Source organism: Salmo salar, chromosome ssa12 (assembly GCF_905237065.1).
Source record: "Salmo salar chromosome ssa12, Ssal_v3.1, whole genome shotgun sequence".
Lineage (NCBI taxonomy): Eukaryota > Metazoa > Chordata > Actinopteri > Salmoniformes > Salmonidae > Salmo > Salmo salar.
Genome location: NC_059453.1, coordinates 101,479,838 through 101,501,420, shown reverse-complemented (window position 1 = coordinate 101,501,420; position 21,583 = coordinate 101,479,838). Strand labels below are relative to the sequence as shown.

At 41.9% G+C, this 21,583-nt stretch overlaps 2 protein-coding genes across 2 annotated transcripts in view; one reads left to right on the top strand and one right to left on the bottom strand.

The window, feature by feature from the left end:
- LOC106566274 (synapsin-2) overlaps nucleotides 1-21,583 on the top strand; it is a 223,019-nt gene that overhangs the window by 110,689 nt on the left and 90,747 nt on the right. The gene's annotated exons all lie outside the window — the stretch shown is intronic.
- Nucleotides 1-21,583, bottom strand: part of LOC106566273 (metalloproteinase inhibitor 4) — a 45,623-nt gene that overhangs the window by 9,608 nt on the left and 14,432 nt on the right. The window contains exons 2-3 of the mRNA XM_014134161.2: nucleotides 13,773-13,870; nucleotides 3,698-3,812 (exon numbers count right to left, since the gene is read on the bottom strand). Of these exons, the coding sequence (XP_013989636.1) occupies nucleotides 3,698-3,812; nucleotides 13,773-13,870 (213 nt within the window). The remainder of the gene's footprint in view (nucleotides 1-3,697; nucleotides 3,813-13,772; nucleotides 13,871-21,583) is intronic.

Sequence of the window (21,583 nt, the reverse complement as noted above, 5' to 3'; positions counted from 1 at the left end):
AAACAGTGTAGTAATTTCCTCCGCAAGGCAAGCATACAAGCGAAATGCCAGTACAGGGACAAGGTGGAGTCGCAATTCAAAGGCTCAGACACGGGACGTATGTGGCAGGGTCTACAGGAAATCACGGACTATAAAAACAAAAACAGCAATGTCACGGTTCCAGACAAACTAAACACTTTCTTTGCCCGCTTTGAGGATACCCCCCCCTTCTCAGTGGCTGGTGTGAGTAAAACATTGAAACATGTTAACCCTCGTAAGGCTGCTGGCCTAGATGGCATCCCTAGCCGTGTCCTCAGAGCATGTGCAGACCAGCTGGCTGGTGTGTTTACAGACATATTTAATCGCTCCCTATCCCAGTCTGCTGTCCCCACATGCTTCAAGATGGCTACCATTGTTCCTGTACCCAAGAAGGCAAAGGTAACTGAACTAAGTGTCTATCGCCCCGTAGCACTCACTTCTGTCATCATGAAGTACTTTGAGAGACTAGTCAAGGATCATATCACCACCACCATACCAGCCACCCTAGACCCACTTCAGTTTGCATACCGCCCCAATAGGTCCACAGATGACGCAATCACCATCACACTGCACATTGCCCTATCCCATCTGAACAAAAAGAATACCAATGTAAGAATGCTGTTCATTGACTACAGCTCAGCATTCAACACCATAGTACCCTCCAAGCTCATCATCAAGCTGGAGGCCCTGGGTCTGAACCCCTCCCTGTGCAACTGGTTCCTGGACTTTCAGACGACCCGCCCCCAGGTGGTGAAGGCAGGGAATAACATCTCCACTTCGCTGACCCTCAACACTGGGGCCCCACAAGGGTGTGCTCAGCCCTCTCTTGTACTCCCTATTCACCCATTACTGCGTGCCCATGCACGCCTCCAACTCAATCATCAAGTTTGCAGATGACACAACAGTAGTGGGCTTGATAACCAACAACGACAAGACGGCCTACAGGGAGGAGGTGAGGGCACTCGGAGTGTGGTGCCAGGAAAACAACCTCTCACTCAACGTCAACAAAACAATGGAGGTGATCGTGGACTTAAGGAAACGGCAGAGGGAGCACCCACCTATCCACATCGACGGGACAGCAGTGGAGAAGGTGGAAAGTTTTAAGATGCTGAGCGTACACCTCACAGACAAACTGAAATGGTCCACCCACACAGACAGTGTAGTGAAGAAGGCGCAAAAGCGCCTCTTCAACATCAGGAAGCTGAAGAAATTTGGCCTGTCACCCAAAACCCTGACTAACTTTTACAGATGCACAACTGAGAGCATCCTGTCGGGCTGTATCACAGTCTGGTAGGGCAACTGCACCGCCCTCAACCGCAAGGCTCTCCAGAAGGTGGTGCGGTCTGCACAAAGCATCACCGGGGGCAAACTACCTGCCCTCCATGACACCTACAGCACCCGATGTCACAGGAAGGCCAAAAAGATCATCAAGGACAACAACCACCAGAGCCACTGCCTGTTCACCCCGCTATCATCCAGAAGGTGAGGTCAGTACAGGTGCATCAAAGCTGGGACCGAGAGATTGAAAAACAGCTTCTATCTCAAAGCCATCAGACTGATAAACAGCTTCTATCTCAAGGCCATCAGACTGATAAACAGCTTCTATCTCAAGGCCATCAGACTGTTAAATAGCCATCACTAACTCAGAGAGGCTGCTGCCTACACTGAGACCCAATCTGTCACGTCCTGACCAGTAAAAGGTCCTATTTAATAGGGGTGTTTTGTCTATGGGATTTGTGGGTAGTTGTTGTTCCGTGTTTAGCGTTGAGCCTGACAGGACTGTCGTCATTGTTTGTTATTTTGTTTTGTGTTCACGTTCCTTCTAATAAAAGAAGATGAGTTTACACATTCCCGCTGTGTTTTGGTCCCATCAATACGACAAACGTGACCCAATCACTGGACACTTTAATAAATAGATCACTAGTCACTTTAAACAATACCACTTTAATAAATAGATCACTAGTCACTTTAAACAATACCACTTTAATAAATAGATCACTAGTCACTTTAAACAATACCACTTTAATAAATAGATCACTAGTCACTTTAAACAATACCACTTTAATAAATAGATCACTAGTCACTTTAAACAATACCACTTTAATAAATAGATCACTAGTCACTTTAAACAATACCACTTTAATAAATAGATCACTAGTCACTTTAAACAATACCACTTTAATAATGTCTACATGTCTTACTTTACTCATATCACATGTATATACTGTATTTTATATCATCTACTGCACCTTGCCTATGTCGCTAGGCCATCGCTCATCCATATATTTATATGGACATATTTTCATTCACCCCTTTAGATTGGTGTGTATTAGGTAGTTAGTGGGGAATTGTTAGATTACTTGTTAGATTTGTGTGTCGTAGGTAGTTATTGGGAATTTTAGATATTACTGCACTTTTGGAACTAGAAGCACAAGCATTTTGCTACACTCGCATTAACATCTGCTAACCATGTGGAGGTGACAAATAACATTTGATTTGATTTGGATATGTGATGGGCTCTATTCCCATGCCCAGTAGTGTTTTATTATAATGTGAACTACAGGCGATTGGCTCTATTGAAAAGCCCAGCAGTGTTCTCTCATCATATGAACCACAGGTGATGGGCTCTACTCCCTATCTCAGTAGTGTTTTATTATCATATGAACCATAGGTGATGGGCTCTATTCCCTATCCCAGTAGTGTTTAATTATCATATGAACCATAGGTGATGGGCTCTACTCCCTATCTCAGTAGTGTTTTATTATCATATGAACCATAGGTGATGGGCTCTATTCCCTATCCCAGTAGTGTTTTATTATCATATGAACCATAGGTGATGGGCTCTATTCCCCAGCCCAGCAGTGTTCTCTCATCATATGAACCATAGGTGATTGGCTCTATTCCCCAGCCCAGCAGTGTTCTCTCATCATATGAACCATAGGTGATGGGCTCTATTCCCTATCCCAGTAGTGTTGTATTATCATATGAACCATAGGTGATGGGCTCTATTCCCTATCCCAGTAGTGTTGTATTATCATATGAACCATAGGTGATGGGCTCTATTCCCCTGCCCAGCAGTGTTCTCTCATCATATGAACCATAGGTGATGGGCTCTATTCCCCTATCCCAGTAGTGTTTTATTATCATATGAACCATAGGTGATGGGCTCTATTCCCCTGCCCAGTAGTGTTATTTATTTATTTATTTTTATTTCACCTTTATTTAACCAGGTAGGCTAGTTGAGAACACGTTCTCATTTACATCTGCGCCCTGGCCAAGATAAAGTAAAGCAGTTCGACACAAACAACAACACAGAGTTACACATGAAATAAACAAACGTACAGTCAATAATACAGTAGAAAAGGTCTATATACAGTGTGTGCAAATGAGGTAGGATAAGGGAGGTAGGCAATAAATAGGCCATGGTAGAGAAGTAATTACAATATACCAATTAAACACTGGAATGGTAGATGTGCAGAAGATGAATGTGCAAGTAGAGATACTGGGGTGCAAAGGAGCAAGATAAATAAATAAATACAGTATGGGGATGCTGTAGTTGGATGGGCTATTTACAGATGGGCTATGTACAGGTGCAGTTATATTATCATATGAACCATAGGCGATGGCCTCTATTCCCCAGCCCAGCAGTGTTCTATTTTCTTATGAAGCAGTACTTTACCTGACAGCAAGTAGTGGACCTTGTTGTTGGAGTCTAGTTTGACTCCACACAGGGAGGAGAAGACGGGTGTGTACACATACTGGATGTCCTTCACCTTCTCAAAGCCTTTAAACATCTACAGGGTGGAGGACAAAAACATACCTTTAGTGTTGCACAGTGCTCCAACCAGGGCCTAAAATTAACTACCAGCCATTAAAAAAAATGTACCAGCAAAAATTACACCAACAAACACAAATGTATTACTATTAAGAAGTAATGTGATATGTTGTTTAAAATTAAATGTCTTTTAACCAAAATATCACAGTGGTAAAACGACTAGAGTCATGTTAGTGCCTGTGAGATTGAGAGTCTGACTAGAAGCCATGTTGTATTCTCTTCCCTAACAGTTGAAACTCAAACATTGAAAAACAACCTAGCTTGTGAACAAAACAATGTAAATAGCCAAGAAACACAAGGACACTTCAGTAGACTTTCGTTTCAAGTAAATTAGACCAACTTTTATACCTGTGAGTAGCACTTCTAAAAATGTATCTTTCACTCAGCTCTTCAGGTGTGCACAGCCCCGAGGGAGGTATTGCAGCGCGAGGTGGGATAGGCTATATAGGATTCGTAGTTCTTTGACTTTGTGCGATTACTTTACTAGCTATGAAACAAAATGGCAGAAATACTTTGAAAACAGCTACAGCAGCATTTATTTTACAGCATTTACAGTAATCAACTTGACTTTTTATTTAGAAATGTGAGTGAAATGCGCTGTGGAGCCTTGACCACCCACCAACGTGACTGGTGAAATATACATTTTACCTGCCAACGCCAAAATCTACCTGCATTTGGCGATGGCGGGTGTTGAATTAAGGTACCATACAAACCTCTAGTGTTGCGCAGTGCTCCAACTATAATCTACATGTACCATACCATACTGAAGGGGAAATCATTTCAGTGCATCTGTATCAAACATAAGTTTGTACTGTGAAATACATTCCAGCTGTGATCAGTTACATGTTAATGTTGAGCCAATGACTTTTATAGAAAGTACTGTGTTAGATTTTAATGTTTAACCAATAATTACTACTACTGTACAAAGTAATAAGTTACATGGTAATGTTGAACCGAGAATGAATCTAACCACACTGTCCGATTTCAAAAAGGCTTTACAACGAAAGCAAAACATTAGATTATGTCAGCAGAGTACCAAGCCAGAAATAATCAGACACCCATTTTTCAAGCCAGCATATAATGTCACCAAAACCCAGAAGACAGCTAAATGCAGCACTCACATTTGATGATCTTCATGCATGTTTTGTTCAATCAAGTTCATATTTATATCAAAAACCAGCTTTTTACATTAGCATGTGACGTTCAGAACTAGCATACCCCCCGCAAACTTCCGGGGAATTCGCTAACATTTTACTAAATTACTCACGATAAACGTTCACAAAAAGCATAACAATTATTTTAAGAATTATAGATACAGACCTCCTATATGCACTCGATATGTCCGATTTTAAAATAGCTTTTTGGTGAAAGCACATTTTGCAACATTCTAAGTACATAGCCCAGGCATCACGGGCTCGCTATTTAGACACCCGGCAAGTTTAGCACTCACCATAATCATATTTACTATTATAAAAGTTTGATTACCTTTTGTTGTCTTCGTCAGAATGCACACCCAGGACTGCTACTTCAATAACAAATGTTGGTTTGGTCCAAAATAATCCATCGTTATATCCGAATAGCGGCGTTTTGTTCGTGCGTTCCAGACACTATCCGAAATAGTAAAGAAGTGTCGCGCGCATGGCGCAATTCGTGACAATAAAATTCTAAATATTCCATTACCGTACTTCGAAGCATGTCAACCGCTGTTTAAAACCAATTTTTATGCCATTTATCTCGTAGAAAAGCGATAATATTCCGACCGGGAATCTGCAATAAACTAAACAGCCGAATTAAAATACTCCACGGGGGCTAATCGCGCACGCGCCTCACTCCATTGTCACCTAATGGGACACTTGAATAAGATGATAATCTGTTTCAGCCTGAGGCTGCCTCGTCAACCTTCATGATTTTCCCGCGTCCTGAGAGCCTATTGGAGCCCTGGGAATTGTCACGTTACAGCTAAGATCCTTACTTTTCAATAAACAGATGCAAGACGCACGACTCCTTGTCAGACAGGCCACTTCCTGCATGAAACCTTGTCAGGTTTTTGCCTGCCATAGGAGTTCTGTTATACTCACAGACACCATTCAAACAGTTTTAGAAACTTCAGGGTGTTTTCTATCCAAACCTGAACAATAATATGCATATTCTAGCTTCTGAGTTGGTGTAGGAGGCAGTTAAAAATGGGCACATATTTTTTCCAAAATTCTCAATACTGCCCCCTAGCCCAAACAGGTTAAGACTCCAAAGGGAATTGGAGTTTCCATCATTAAACAGTCCAAAATCACATTACACAATATCACAAACAGTTCTATCCTTATTCATTAACCTCTATGGGCTAGGTGGGACGCAAGCGTCCCACCCGTGGTGCACTCCATCAACAGCAGGTGCATTTCAAGAGCGGCAAATTTGAATCCAAATAAATGTCAAAATTCAAATTTTTCAAACATACAACTATTTTACACCCTTTGAAAGATAAACATCTCCTTAATCTAACCACGTTTTACGATTTCAAAAAGGTTTTACGGCGAAAGCATAAATTTAGAGTATGTTAGGACAGTACATTTACAAGAGTTGTGTGTAATGTTTTGTCAATTCAAAGACAGGGTCACCAAAACCATAAAACCAGCTAAAATGATGCACTAACCTTTTACAATCTCCATCAGATGACACTCCTAGGACATTATGTTAGACAATGCATGCATTTTTAGTTCTATCAAGTTCATATTTATATCCAAAAATAGCGTTTTACTATGGCATTGATGTTGAGGAAATCGTTTCCCTCCAATAACCGGCAGTCAAGTCAGCAACACAAATTAAATAATTAAAATTAGAAAACATTGGTAAAATATTATATTGTCATTTAAAGAATTATAGATTTACATCTCTTGAACGCAATCAACTTGCCAGATTTAAAAATAACCTTACTGGGAAATCACACTTTGCAATAATCTGAGCACTGCGCCCAGAAAAATACGCGTTGCGATACAGACTCGCCGTCATGTTGGGGAGATCTAAAATCGAAAATACTATGTAAATAATCCATTACCTTTGATTCTCTTCATCAGATGTCACTTCCAGGTATCACAGGTCCATAACGAATGTAGTTTTGTTCAAAAAAGCTCATCATTTATGTCCAAAAATCTCCGTCTTGTTAGCACATGATCTAAGCCCGCCGGACTTCACTTCATGAACGAGGGGAAAAAATATATTTACGTTCGTTCAAACATGTCAAACGTTGTATAGCATAAATCATTAGGGCCTTTTTAACCAGAACATGAATAATATTCAAGGTGGACGAATGCATCCTCTTTTATAACGTATTGGAACGAGGGTACCCAACATGAACTCGCGCGCCAGGTGTCTAATGGGCCATCATCGTTCCATGGCTCTTGTTCGGTCAGATCTCCCTCCAGAAGACTCAAAACACTTTGTAAAGGCTGGTGACATCTAGTGGAAGCAATAGGAAGTGCCAAAATATTCCTCAGCCCCTGTGTTTTTCAATGGCATAGGTTTAAAGGTAATACAACACATCAGGTATCCACTTCCTGTCAGAAAATGTCTCAGGGTTTTGCCTGCCAAATGAGTTCTGTTATACTCACAGACACCATTCAAACAGTTTTAGAAAATTTAGGGTGTTTTCTATCCATATATAATAAGTATATGCATATTCTAGTTACTGGGTAGGATTAGTAACCAGATTAAATCGGGTACATTTTTTTATCCAGCCGTGCAAATACTGCCCCCTAGCCCCAACAGGTTAATTTTATACAACCATTTAGATGTAAGTCTCATAGCTGAGGCTAGTATATAAACATTATTATGGTAATATGGCCGTATTGTCTCTCATGAGTTTCACAAAATTGTACCAAACGGACCAGTTCATAGCTGGATTCTTCACCAATCTTTTATACCTTCTCCAGAACATAAATGTCGTTCGGTTCTCTAATTCTGTGAGGTGGAAGAATTCCTTTGTCTCTCCATGAAAACACTGTCTCTTTATACTGTGGCCATGAGGTGGGACATTTTCTTAGGAATTTACGACCCCTTCTGACCACAGCAGCCTGGGTGTAGGAGACAGCGGGAGATGGTGAAGAAGTGCAGGGGGAGGTGCAGGGGGAGGGGGTCAACTGTGCTCGCTGTACCCAAAGAGGGCAACGTCATGACAACAGTCACATGCGCCGAATACAACAGGTGTAGACCTTACTGTGAAATGCTTACTTACAAGCCCTTAACCATCAACGCAGTTCTTAAGACAACAGAGTTAACCTCTATGGGCTAGGTGGGACGCTAGCGTCCCCCCCGTGGTGCACTCCATCAACAGCAGGTGCATTTCAAGAGCGGCAAATTTGAATCCAAATAAATGTCAAAATTCAAATTTTTCAAACATACAACTATTTTACACCCTTTGAAAGATAAACATCTCCTTAATCTAACCACGTTTTACGATTTCAAAAAGGTTTTACGGCGAAAGCATAAATTTAGAGTATGTTAGGACAGTACATTTACAAGAGTTGTGTGTAATGTTTTGTCAATTCAAAGACAGGGTCACCAAAACCATAAAACCAGCTAAAATGATGCACTAACCTTTTACAATCTCCATCAGATGACACTCCTAGGACATTATGTTAGACAATGCATGCATTTTTAGTTCTATCAAGTTCATATTTATATCCAAAAACAGCGTTTTACTATGGCATTGATGTTGAGGAAATCGTTTCCCTCCAATAACCGGCAGTCAAGTCAGCATCACAAATTAAATAATTAAAATTAGAAAACATTGGTAAAATATTATATTGTCATTTAAAGAATTATAGATTTACATCTCTTGAACGCAATCAACATGCCAGATTTAAAAATAACCTTACTGGGAAATCACACTTTGCAATAATCTGAGCACTGCGCCCAGAAAAATACGCGTTGCGATACAGACTAGTCGTCATGTTGGGGAGATCTAAAATCGAAAATACTATGTAAATAATCCATTACCTTTGATTCTCTTCATCAGATGTCACTTCCAGGTATCACAGGTCCATAACGAATGTAGTTTTGTTCAAAAAAGCTCATCATTTATGTCCAAAAATCTCCGTCTTGTTAGCACATGATCTAAGCCCGCCGGACTTCACTTCATGAACGAGGGGAAAAAATATATTTACGTTCGTTCAAACATGTCAAACGTTGTATAGCATAAATCATTAGGGCCTTTTTTAACCAGAACATGAATAATATTCAAGGTGGACGAATGCATCCTCTTTTATAACGTATTGGAACGAGGGTACCCAACATGAACTCGCGTGCCAGGTGTCTAATGGGCCATCATCGTTCCATGGCTCTTGTTCGGTCAGATCTCCCTCCAGAAGACTCAAAACACTTTGTAAAGGCTGGTGACATCTAGTGGAAGCAATAGGAAGTGCCAAAATATTCCTCAGCCCCTGTGTTTTTCAATGGCATAGGTTTAAAGGTAATACAACACATCAGGTATCCACTTCCTGTCAGAAAATGTCTCAGGGTTTTGCCTGCCAAATGAGTTCTGTTATACTCACAGACACCATTCAAACAGTTTTAGAAACTTTAGAGTGTTTTCTATCCATATATAATAAGTATATGCATATTCTAGTTACTGGGTAGGATTAGTAACCAGATTAAATCGGGTACATTTTTTTTATCCAGCCGTGCAAATACTGCCCCCTAGCCCTAACAGGTTAAGAAGATATTTACTATATAAACTAAAGTGAAAAATATAATGAGGCTATATACAGGGGGTACCAGTACCGAATCAATGTGCAGGATAGTTGAGGTAATTTGTACATGTGTAGTACCTGTCAAAAGTTTTGACATACCTACTCATTCCAGGGATTTTCTTTATTTTTACTATTTTCTACATTGTAGAATAATATTGAAGACATCAAAACTATGAAATAACACATATGGAATCATGTAGTAACCAAAAAAGTGTTAAACAAATCCAAATATATTTTATATTTGAGATTCTTCAAAGTAGCCACCCTTTGCCAAGGCATTCTCTCAACCAGCTTCATGAAGTAGTCACCTGGCATGCATTTCAATTAACAGGTGTGCCTTGTTAAACATTAATTTGTGGAATTTCTTTCCTTCTTAATGCATTTGAGCCAATCAGTTGTTTTGTGACAAGGTAGGGGTGGTATACAGAAGATAGCCCTATTTGGTAAAAGACAAAGTTCATATTATGACAAGAACAGCTCAAAAAAATGTCAAGGACTTTTAAAGTTCCTTCAAATGCAGTCGCAAAAACTATCAAGCGCTATGATGATACTGGCTCTCATGAAGACCGCCACAGGATAGAAGGACACAGAGTTATCTCTGTTGCAGAGGATAAGTTCATTGGAGATACCAGCCTCAGAAATTGCAGCCCAAATAAATGCTTCACAGAGTTCAAGTAACAGACACATCTCAACATCAACTGTTCAGAGGAGACTCCGTGAATCAGGCCTTCGTGGTCAAATTGCTGCAAAGAAACCACTACTAAAGGACAGCAATAAGAAGAACAGACTTGCTTGGGCCAAGAAACACGAGCAATGGACATTAGACCTGCGGAATTCTGTCCTTTGGTCTAATGAATCCAAATTTGAGATTTTTAGTACCAACCGCCGTGTCTTTGTGAGACGCAGAGTAGGTGAACGGATGATCTCCGCATGTGTGGTTCCCACCGTGAAGCATGGAGGAGGAGGTGTGATGGTGTGGGGGTGCCTTGCTGGTGACACTGTCTGTGATTAATTTAGAATTCAAGGCACACTTAACCAGCATGGCTACCAAAACATTCTGCAGCGATACGCCATCCCATCTACAGGTTTGCACTTAGTGGGACAATCATTTGTTTTTCAAGAGGACAATGACCCAACACACCTCTAGGCTGTGTAAGGGCTATTTGATCAAGAAGGAGAATGATGGAGTGCTGCATCAGATGACCTGGTCTCCACAATCATCCGACCTCAACCCAATTGAGATGGCTTGGGATGAGTTGGACCGCAGAGTGAAGGAAAAGCAGCCAACAAGTGCTCAGCATATGTGGGAACTCCTTCAAGACTGTTGGAAAAGCATTTCAGGTGAAGCTGGTTGAGAGAATGCCAAGAGTGCGCAAAGCTGTCATAAAGGCAAAGGGTGGCTCCTTTGAAGAATCTCAAATATAAAATATATTTTGATATGTTTATAATTTCCTCCTATTTTAGCCTACAATTTGTGTTTCCACACACCTAGACCATGACGTATTCAAGACGAGGTCATTTTTATTGATCTCAGTTTGTCAGTGTCAAAGTAGCCTGCCATTTCAATCATTTGTGCTGTATTAAAAAAGATTCTGCCAACCCTAAGCTACTAAAAATGTTCCCCATGTGTGCAACTATAACTGACCTCTACTCTACTGCTCTATGCCACTACACAAATGTGATGATATGCATGCGATGCTTTATCATACAGGTGATTTCTTTTCTCATGTGTTCCGGTACATCAGAACTCCCCAGGTCATCCCCCTCTAGCGCTCACTATTTGTTCTGGCACATCCCCATTTATAATTTAAGGACTGACTGTAGATAAAACTGCAGGTAAACCTTTATTAGATGCAATGCAGGACCAAGGTTTCTTGGACTCACCTTGATCAACTTTTAGTAGATAAAGTACCAATGTTCTACTGGACTCACTTTGATCAACCGTTTTTAGATACAGGACCAAGGTTCTTGTCACGAATATAGCCGTGTTGAATAGACCAAAACGCAGCCGGGATATGTATGCTCATCTTTAATTATATTTGAATAAAGTGAACACGGGAAACCAATAAACAAGAACGACTAGTAACAGTTTTACAGGCTATACAGATACTTTAGCAGTGTAAAATAACTACCCACAAACAACAAGACCAAACACACCCTAATATATAGGACTCCCAATCAAAGGCAACTAGAAAACACCTGCCTTCAATTGAGAGTCCACACCCCAATTAACTAACATAGAAACAGAACAGATAGAAAACCCATAGAAACACAAACATAGAAAAGAAACCCAAAACCCCGGAATACATAAACTAACTACCCTCTGCCACGTCCTGACCAAACTACAATAACAAATAATCCTCTATACTGGTCAGGACGTGACAGTTCTACTGTAAATAAAGCTGTAGATACAGGACCAAGGTTCTACTGTAAATAAAGCTGTCGATACAGGACCAAGGTTCTACTGTAGATAAAGCTGTAGATACAGGACCAAGGTTCTACTGTAGATATAGCTGTAGATACAGAACCAAGGTTCTACTGTAAATAAAGCTGTAGTTACAGGACCTAGGTTCTACTGTAGATAAAGCTGTAGATACAGAACCAAGGTTCCACTGTAAATAAAGCTGTAGATACAGGACCAAGGTTCTACTGTAGATAAAGCTGTAGATACAGGACCAAGGTTCTACTGTAGATAGAGCTGTAGATACAGGACCAAGGTTCTACTTTAGATAAAGCTGTAGATACCGGACCAAGGTTCTACCCTAGATAAAGCTGTAGATACAGGACCAAGGTTCTACTTCAGAAAGAGCTGTAGATACAGGACCAAGGTTCTAGTGTAGATAGAGTTGTAGATACAGGACCAAGGTTCTACTGTAGATAAAGCTGTAGATACAGGACCAAGGTTCTACTTTAGATAGAGCTGTAGATACAGGACCAAGGTTCTACCCTAGATAAAGCTGTAGATACAGGACCAAGGTTCTACTTCAGAAAGAGCTGTAGATACAGGACCAAGGTTCTACTGTCGATAGAGCTGTAAATACAGGACCAATATTCTGCTATAGATACAGGACCAAGGTTCTACTGTAGATAAAGCTGTAGATACAGAACCAAGGTTCTACTGTAGAAAGAGCTGTAGATACAGGACCAATATTCTGCTGTAGATAAAGGACCAAGGTTCTACTGTAGATATAGCTGTAGATATAGGACCAAGGTTCTACTGTAGATAAAGCTGTAGAAACAGGACCAATATTCTGCTGTAGATACAGGACCAAGGTTCTACTGTAGATCAAGCTATAGATACAGGACCTAGGTTCTACTGTAGATAAAGCTGTAGATACAGAACCAAGGTTCCACTGTAAATAAAGCTGTAGATACAGGACCAAGGTTCTACTGTAGATAAAGCTGTAGATACAGGACCAAGGTTCTACTGTAGATAGAGCTGTAGATACAGGACCAAGGTTCTACTTTAGATAAAGCTGTAGATACCGGACCAAGGTTCTACCCTATATAAAGCTGTAGATACAGGACCAAGGTTCTACTGTAGATAGAGTTGTAGATACAGGACCAAGGTTCTACTGTAGATAAAGCTGTAGATACAGGACCAAGGTTCTACTTTAGATAGAGCTGTAGATACAGGACCAAGGTTCTACCCTAGATAAAGCTGTAGATACAGGACCAAGGTTCTACTTCAGAAAGAGCTGTAGATACAGAACCACGGTTCTACTGTCGATAGAGCTGTAAATACAGGACCAATATTCTGCTATAGATACAGGACCAAGGTTCTACTGTAGATAAAGCTGTAGATACAGAACCAAGGTTCTACTGTAGAAAGAGCTGTAGATACAGGACCAATATTCTGCTGTAGATAAAGGACCAAGGTTCTACTGTAGATATAGCTGTAGATATAGGACCAAGGTTCTACTGTAGATAAAGCTGTAGAAACAGGACCAATATTCTGCTGTAGATACAGGACCAAGGTTCCACTGTAAATAAAGCTGTAGATACAGGACCTAGGTTCTACTGTAGATCAAGCTATAGATACAGGACCTAGGTTCTACTGTAGATAAAGCTGTAGAAACAGGACCAAGGTTCTACTTTAGATAGAGTTGTAGATACAGGACCAAGGTTCTACTGTAGATAAAGATGTAAATACAGGACCAAGGTTCTACTGGACTCACCTTGATCAGTTTGATCTCATATTGGATCATCTTCAGGTAAGGAGAAGAGCTGTTGCTAGGAGACACAACCTTTTCCCCAGAGATCTTTGCTCTGATCACTGAGAATAAAGAGAGGATCTGATTAGCATTACATTACGATTCAGTCCCCTTCCGTTTTTCCACATTTTGTTACATTACAGCCTTATTCTAAAATGGATTATATAAAACATGTTCTTCATCAATCTTCACACAATACCCCATAATCACAAACCGAAAACAGGTTTTTAGAAATGTTTCCAAATGTGTTCAAAATAAATAACAGAAATGCCTACATAAGCATTCAGACCCTTTGCTATGAGACTTGAAATTGAGCTCAGATGCATCTTGTTTCCATTGATCATCCTTGAGATGTTTCGACAACTTGATTTGAGTCCACCTGTGGTAAATAAAATTGATTGGACATGATTTGGAGAGGCACACACCTGTCTATATAAGGTCCAACAGTTGACAGTGCATGTCAGAACAAAAACCAAGCCATGAGGTCGAAGGACATGTCCGTAGAGCTCCGAGAAATGATTGTGTCGAGGCACAGATCTGGGGAAGGGTACCAAAAAATGTCTGCAGCATTGAAGGTCCCCAAGAACACAGTAGCTTACATTATTCTTAAATGGAAGAAGTTTGGAATCAGCAAGGCTCTTCCAAGAACTGGTCGCCCGGACAAACTGAGCAATCAGGGTAGAAGCTCCAGAGTTCCTCTGTGGAGATGGGAGAACCTTCCAGAAAAACAACCATCTCTGCAGCACTCCACCAATCAGGCCTTTATGGTGGAGTGGCCAGACGGAAGCCACTCCTCTGAAAAAGGCACATGACAGCCCGCTTGGAGATTGCCAAAAGGCACTCAAAGGACTCTCAGACCATGAGAAACAAGATTTTCTGGTATGATGAAACCAAGAATGAACTCTTTGGCCTGAATGCCAAGCATCACATCTGGAGGTAACCTGGCACCATCCCTACAGTGAAGCACGGTGGGGGCAGCATCATGCTGCGGGGATGTTTTTCAAAGGCAAGGACTGGGAGACTAGTCAGGATCGAGGGAAAGATGAATGGAGCAAAGTACAGAGAGATCCTTGATGAAACCCGGCTCCAGAGCAATCAGGACCTCAGATTGAGGCGAAGGTTCACCTTCCAACAGGACAACGACCCTACACACACAGCCAAGACAATGCACGAGTGGCTTTGGGACAAGTCTCTGAATGTCCTTGAATGGCCCAGCCAGAGACCGTACTTGAACCCAATCTAACATCTCTGGAGAGACCTGAAAATATCTGTGCAGCAACGCTCCCCATCCAACCTCACAGAGATTGAGAGGATCTGAAGAGAAGAATGTGAGAAACTCCCCAAATACAGGTGTGCCAAGCTTGTAGTGTCATACCCAAGAAGACACGAGGCTGAAATCGCTGCCAAAGGTGATTCAATAAAGTACTGAGTAAAGGTTCTGAATACTTATGTAAATGTCATTTTTCAGTATTTTTTTATTTTATGAATATGCAAAAAATGAAGAAGAAAAACAATTTAATCAATGTTGAAATAAGGCTGTAACGTAACAATGTGTGGAAATAGTGAAGGGGTCTGAATACTTTCCGAATGCACTGTACATTCTGATTAACCCCCCACATCCACGCCACTGGACATTTGTATTTGCATTTATTATGGATCCTCATTAGTTGTTTCCAAGGCAGCAGTTATTCTTCCTGGGGTCCAGCAAAATTAAGGCAATTATGACATTTTTTTTAAACATTACGATACATTCACAGCAGATTTCATAACACATTAAGTGTGTGCCCTCAGGCCCCTACTCTACTACCACATATCTACAACACAAAATTAATTTGTTGGTGTGTGTATAGTGCGTGTATTACCGTTTGTATGCATGTGTCTGTTTGTGTTGCTTCACAGTCCCCGCTGTTTCAGAAGGTGTATTTTTATCTGTTTTTTTTATCTAATTTCACTGCATCTGTTACAGTGAGGGAAAAAAGTATTTGATCCCCTGCTGATTTTGTACGTTTGCCCACTGACAAAGAAAGGATCAGTCTATATCATTTTAATGGTAGGTTTATTTGAACAGTGAGAGACAGAATAACAACAATAAAATCCAGAAAAAACGCATGTCAAAAATGTTATAAATTGATTTGCATTTTAATGAGGGAAATAAGTATTTGACCCCTCTGCAAAACATGACTTAGTACTTGGTGGCCCAGAGACTGGAGAGCTCTCATTCCACTTTCTGGCGCCTTCCTAGAGCCAATGGAAGCCTTAGAAAATGTCACGTTACAGCAGAGATGCTGTATTTTTGATAGAGATGCCCTAGTAGGAGAACAAATTGTCAGACAGGGCACTTCCTGTATAGAATCTACTCAGGTTTTGGCCTGCCATATGAGTTCTGTTATACTCACAGACACCATTCAAACAGTTTTAGAAACTTTAGAGTGTTTTCTATCCAAATCTACTAATTCTATGCATATTCTAGTTTCTGGGCAGGAGTAGTAACCAGATTAAATCGGGTACGTTTTTTATCTGGCCGTGAAAATACTGCCCCCTATCCCTAACAGGTTAAAGATTGCTGTACATCAGCGGAACCCATCCAACTTGAAGGAGCTGGAGCAGTTTTGCCTTGAAGAATGGGCAAAAATCCCAGTGGCTAGATATGCCAAGCTTATAGAGACATACCCCAAGAGACTTGCAGTTGTAATTGCTGCAAAAGGTGGCTCTACAAAGTATTGACTTTGGGGTGGTGAATAGTTATGTTGTGTAAATCAAATGATACAACCCCCCCAAACATCCAATTTAATTGCAGGCTGTAAGGCAACAAATAGGAAAAATGCCAAGGGGGTGAATACTTTCACTTGCCACTGTAAGTTTTTCCAGCAGCAGACTATGATCGATAATGTCAAAAGCTGCACTGAAGTCTAACAAGACAGACAAGAGGTAGACATGCTCATGTTATTTATGTTAGTGCAGGATGAGCTGCACACAGTGGTCTTCCTACTAGAGTACACCACCTCAGTGCTAACAGTATAACTCTGCTTCATAGGCACATGATTACTGCATACAATAGCTGTGGGATCATTAGAGGCATTCAGGTCAGTTAGAGACACATAAATTAGGTTACTTACATTGTGTCTTCCAACGCCCCTGGGATAATGTACATTTGGTAGGGATTAAATGAGCTGGACTCGGGTCATTGATAAGTCATTGTCTCAACGCAGCCTTATAATGCTGTGAAGGATCCAGTAACCCACATTATTTTGGTGGATTCCATCCTCCTTATAATACGAGCTTTGTTTCCAGAAGGTGTCAAAACTGTCAATCAATGTTACACACACAAAGCTGCAATTGTCTCATAGTCAGTTATGGAGGGCTGACAGTCTGTTAAACCGTTCAATGCCACGATTTAGGAAGGGCAGAGGGCCAGATATTATGAGGTGTTTGTTGGTATCAAGCAGAGTCCCAATCAGTTCTTTAAAAATCCATCTTCAGTTGTTCTGAGCATTCCTTCCTAATGTCATTGAATCCCACATGAACTATAATAAACTACATTTCCTGATGCAGGTTTAAAATGTTTGGGAGCATCGTATTTATGTCCTGTACTCGTGCTCCTGGAGAGCACAAAGACATACATTCTGATTACCCCCCCCACACCCACTCTCTGTACATACACTGCTACACAGACAAATCTAGGTATCTCATCCAACAGTAATGAGTCCTGATTTACTTATTTCTGGGATAGAAATCAACGACCCTCCTGGAATCACAAGTACCTGGCTCCTCCATGCTCAGATTAAACAACACAGAACCAGTCTCACTGCTGGATGAATGAATAGGACCGCTAGCCAGCATGCTGCTGAATCTACCCTAAAAATAGAGAACTATAACTATAGACATGTTATTGTTGTTATTAGTCTTGACATTAAATACTAGTTAAACCAGGGTTGTGTACTAATGTTTCAGTGAGTTAAGAACAATACAGTACAGTACAGTGTTACTGAAGCCTGGGATCTGGGTGGTGGAAAAGCAGCTAACAACTCAGCTTCCCTGAAGAATCTGTCTACAACTACAAACACATATCTGTCATTCCTTTCTCATTGTTACAAACACATGTCTGTCATTCCTTCCTCATTGTTCAGTCTGAGAGGCTGAATGCTCATTCAGCTGTACAGACTGAAGTCCCTCTGAGAGGCCTCTGGAGGTTTAGGGTTCAGTCCCTCTAAGTACCTCTGAGAGGCCTGGATTAGGGTTACAGAGGCCTGGATTAGGGTTACAGAGGCGTGGATTAGGGTTACAGAGACCTGGTTAAGGTTCTATGAAGGTTTACATGCAAGCTTTGCAAAATAAATGTACACATACATGTTATTCAATAATTTCACCGACACCACTTGCACAAATGAACAAGTGTCGACATAGCCAAGGGTTAGGGTCAACAAGTGTCTGCATAGCCAAGGGTTAGGGTTAGGGCTAACGAGCGTCTGCATAGCCAAGGGCTAGGGTTAGGGTTAACAAGCATCTGCATAGCCAAGGGTTAGGGTTAGGGTCAACAAGTGTCTGCATAGCCAAGGGTTAGGGTTAACAAGTGTCTGCATAGCCAAGGGTTATGGTTAGGGCTAACGAGCGTCTGCATAGCCAAGGGCTAGGGTTAGGGTTAACAAGCATCTGCATAGCCAAGGGTTAGGGTTAGGGTTAACAAGTGTCTGCATAGCCAAGGGTTAGGGTTAGGGTTAACAAGCATCTGCATAGCCAAGGGTTAGGGTTAGGGTTAACAAGTGTCTGCATAGCCAAGGGTTATGGTTAGGGCTAACGAGCGTCTGCATAGCCAAGGGCTAGGGTTAGGGTTAACAAGCATCTGCATAGCCAAGGGTTAGGGTTAGGGTTAACAAGTGTCTGCATAGCCAAGGGTTAGGGTTAGGGTTAACAAGTGTCTGCATAGCCAAGGGTTAGGGTTAGGGCTAACAAGCATCTGTATAGCCAAGGGTTAGGGTTAGGGTTAACAAGTGTCTGCATAGCCAAGGGTTAGGGTTAGGGCTAACAAGTGTTCTTCATAGCCAAGGGTTAGGGTTAGGGCTAACAAGCATCTGCATAGCCAAGGGTTAGGGTTAACAAGTGTCTGCATAGCCAAGGGTTAGGGTTAACAAGTGTCTGCATAGCCAAGGGTTATGGTTAGGGCTAACGAGCGTCTGCATAGCCAAGGGTTAGGGTTAGGGTTAACGAGCATCTGCATAGCCAAGGGTTATGGTTAGGGCTAACGAGCATCTGCATAGCCAAGGGTTAGGGTTAGGGTTAACAAGTGTCTGCATAGCCAAGGGTTAGGGTTAACAAGTGTCTGCATAGCCAAGGGTTATGGTTAGGGCTAACGAGCGTCTGCATAGCCAAGGGTTATGGTTAGGGCTAACAAGCATCTGTATAGCCAAGGGTTATGGTTAACAAGTGTCTGCATAGCCAAGGGTTAGGGTTAGGGTTAACAAGCATGTGTATAGCCAAGGTTTAGGGTTAGGGTTAACAAGCATCTGCATAGCCAAGGGTTAGGGTTAGGGTTAACAAGCATCTGCATAGCCAAGGGTTAGGGTTAGGGCTAACAAGCATCTGCATAGCCAAGGGTTAGGGTTAGGGCTAACAAGCATCTGTATAGCCAAGGGTTAGGGTTAGGGTTAACAAGCATCTGCATAGCCAAGGGTTATGGTTAGGGCTAACAAGCATCTGCATAGCCAAGGGTTAGGGTTAGGGCTAACAAGCATGTGTATAGCCAAGGGTTAGGGTTAGGGTTAACAAGTGTCTGCATAGCCAAGGGTTATGGTTAGGGTTAACAAGCATCTGTATAGCCAAGGGTTAGGGCTAACAAGCATCTGCATAGCCAAGGGTTAGGGTTAGGGCTAACAAGCATCTGTATAGCCAAGGGTTAGGGTTAGGGTTAACAAGCATCTGTATAGCCAAGGGTTAGGGTTAGGGCTAACAAGCATCTGTATAGCCAAGGGTTAGGGTTAGGGTTAACAAGCATCTGCATAGCCAAGGGTTAGGGCTAACAAGCATCTGCATAGCCAAGGGTTAGGGTTAGGGTTAACAAGCATCTGCATAGCCAAGGGTTAGGGTTAGGGCTAACAAGCATCTGTATAGCCAAGGGTTAGGGTTAGGGTTAACAAGTGTCTGCATAGCCAAGGGTTAGGGTTAACAAGTGTCTGCATAGCCAAGGGTTATGGTTAGGGCTAACGAGCGTCTGCATAGCCAAGGGTTAGGGTTAGGGTTAACAAGCATCTGCATAGCCAAGGGTTATGGTTAGGGCTAACGAGCGTCTGCATAGCCAAGGGTTAGGGTTAGGGTTAACAAGTGTCTGCATAGCCAAGGGTTAGGGTTAACAAGTGTCTGCATAGCCAAGGGTTATGGTTAGGGCTAACGAGCGTCTGCATAGCCAAGGGTTAGGGTGAGGGTTGACAAGCATCTGCATAGCCAAGGGTTATGGTTAGGGATAAGAAGCATCTGTATAGCCAAAGGTTAGGGTTAGGGCTAACAAGCATCTGTATAGCCAAGGGTTAGGGTTAGGGTTAACAAGCATCTGCATAGCCAAGGGTTATGGTTAGGGCTAACAAGCATCTGCATAGCCAAGGGTTAGGGTGAGGGTTGACAAGCATCTGCATAGCCAAGGGTTATGGTTAGGGATAAGAAGCATCTGTATAGCCAAAGGTTAGGGTTAGGGCTAACAAGCATCTGTATAGCCAAGGGTTAGGGTTAGGGTTAACAAGCATCTGCATAGCCAAGGGTTATGGTTAGGGCTAACAAGCATCTGTATAGCCAAGGGTTAGGGTTAACAAGTGTCTGCATAGCCAAGGGTTAGGGTTAGGGTTAACAAGCATGTGTATAGCCAAGGTTTATGGTTAGCGCTAACAAGCATCTGTATAGCCAAGGGTTAGGGCTAACAAGCATCTGCATAGCCAAGGGTTAGGGTTAGAGTTAACAAGCATCTGTATAGCCAAGGGTTAGGGTTAGGGCTAACAAGCATCTGTATAGCCAAGGGTTATGGTTAGGGCTAACAAGCATCTGTATAGCCAAGGTTTAGGGTTAGGGTTAACAAGCATCTGCATAGCCAAGGGTTAGGGTTAGGGCTAACAAGCATCTGTATAGCCAAGGGTTTGGGTTAGGGTTAACAAGTGTCTGCATAGCCAAGGGTTAGGGTTAGGGCTAACATGCATCTGCATAGCCAAGGGTTAGGGTTAACAAGTGTCTGCATAGCCAAGGGTTAGGGTTAGGGTTAACAAGTGTCTGCATAGCCAAGGGTTAGGGTTAGGGCTAACAAGCATCTGCATAGCCAAGGGTTTGGGTTAGGGCTAACAAGCATCTGTATAGCCAAGGGTTAGGGTTAGGCCTAACAAGCATCTGTATAGCCAAGGGTTATGGTTAGGGTTAACAAGCATCTGCATAGCCAAGGGTTAGGGTTAGGGCTAACAAGCATCTGTATAGCCAAGGGTTAGGGTTAGGGTTAACAAGTGTCTGCATAGCCAAGGGTTAGGGTTAGGGCTAACAAGCATCTGCATAGCCAAGGGTTAGGGTTAACAAGTGTCTGCATAGCCAAGGGTTAGGGTTAGGGTTAACAAGTGTCTGCATAGCCAAGGGTTAGGGTTAGGGCTAACAAGCATCTGTATAGCCAAGGGTTAGGGTTAGGGTTAACAAGTGTCTGCATAGCCAAGGGTTAGGGTTAGGGCTAACAAGCATCTGTATAGCCAAGGGTTATGGTTAGGGCTAACGAGCGTCTGCATAGCCAAGGGTTAGGGTTAGGGTTAACGAGCATCTGC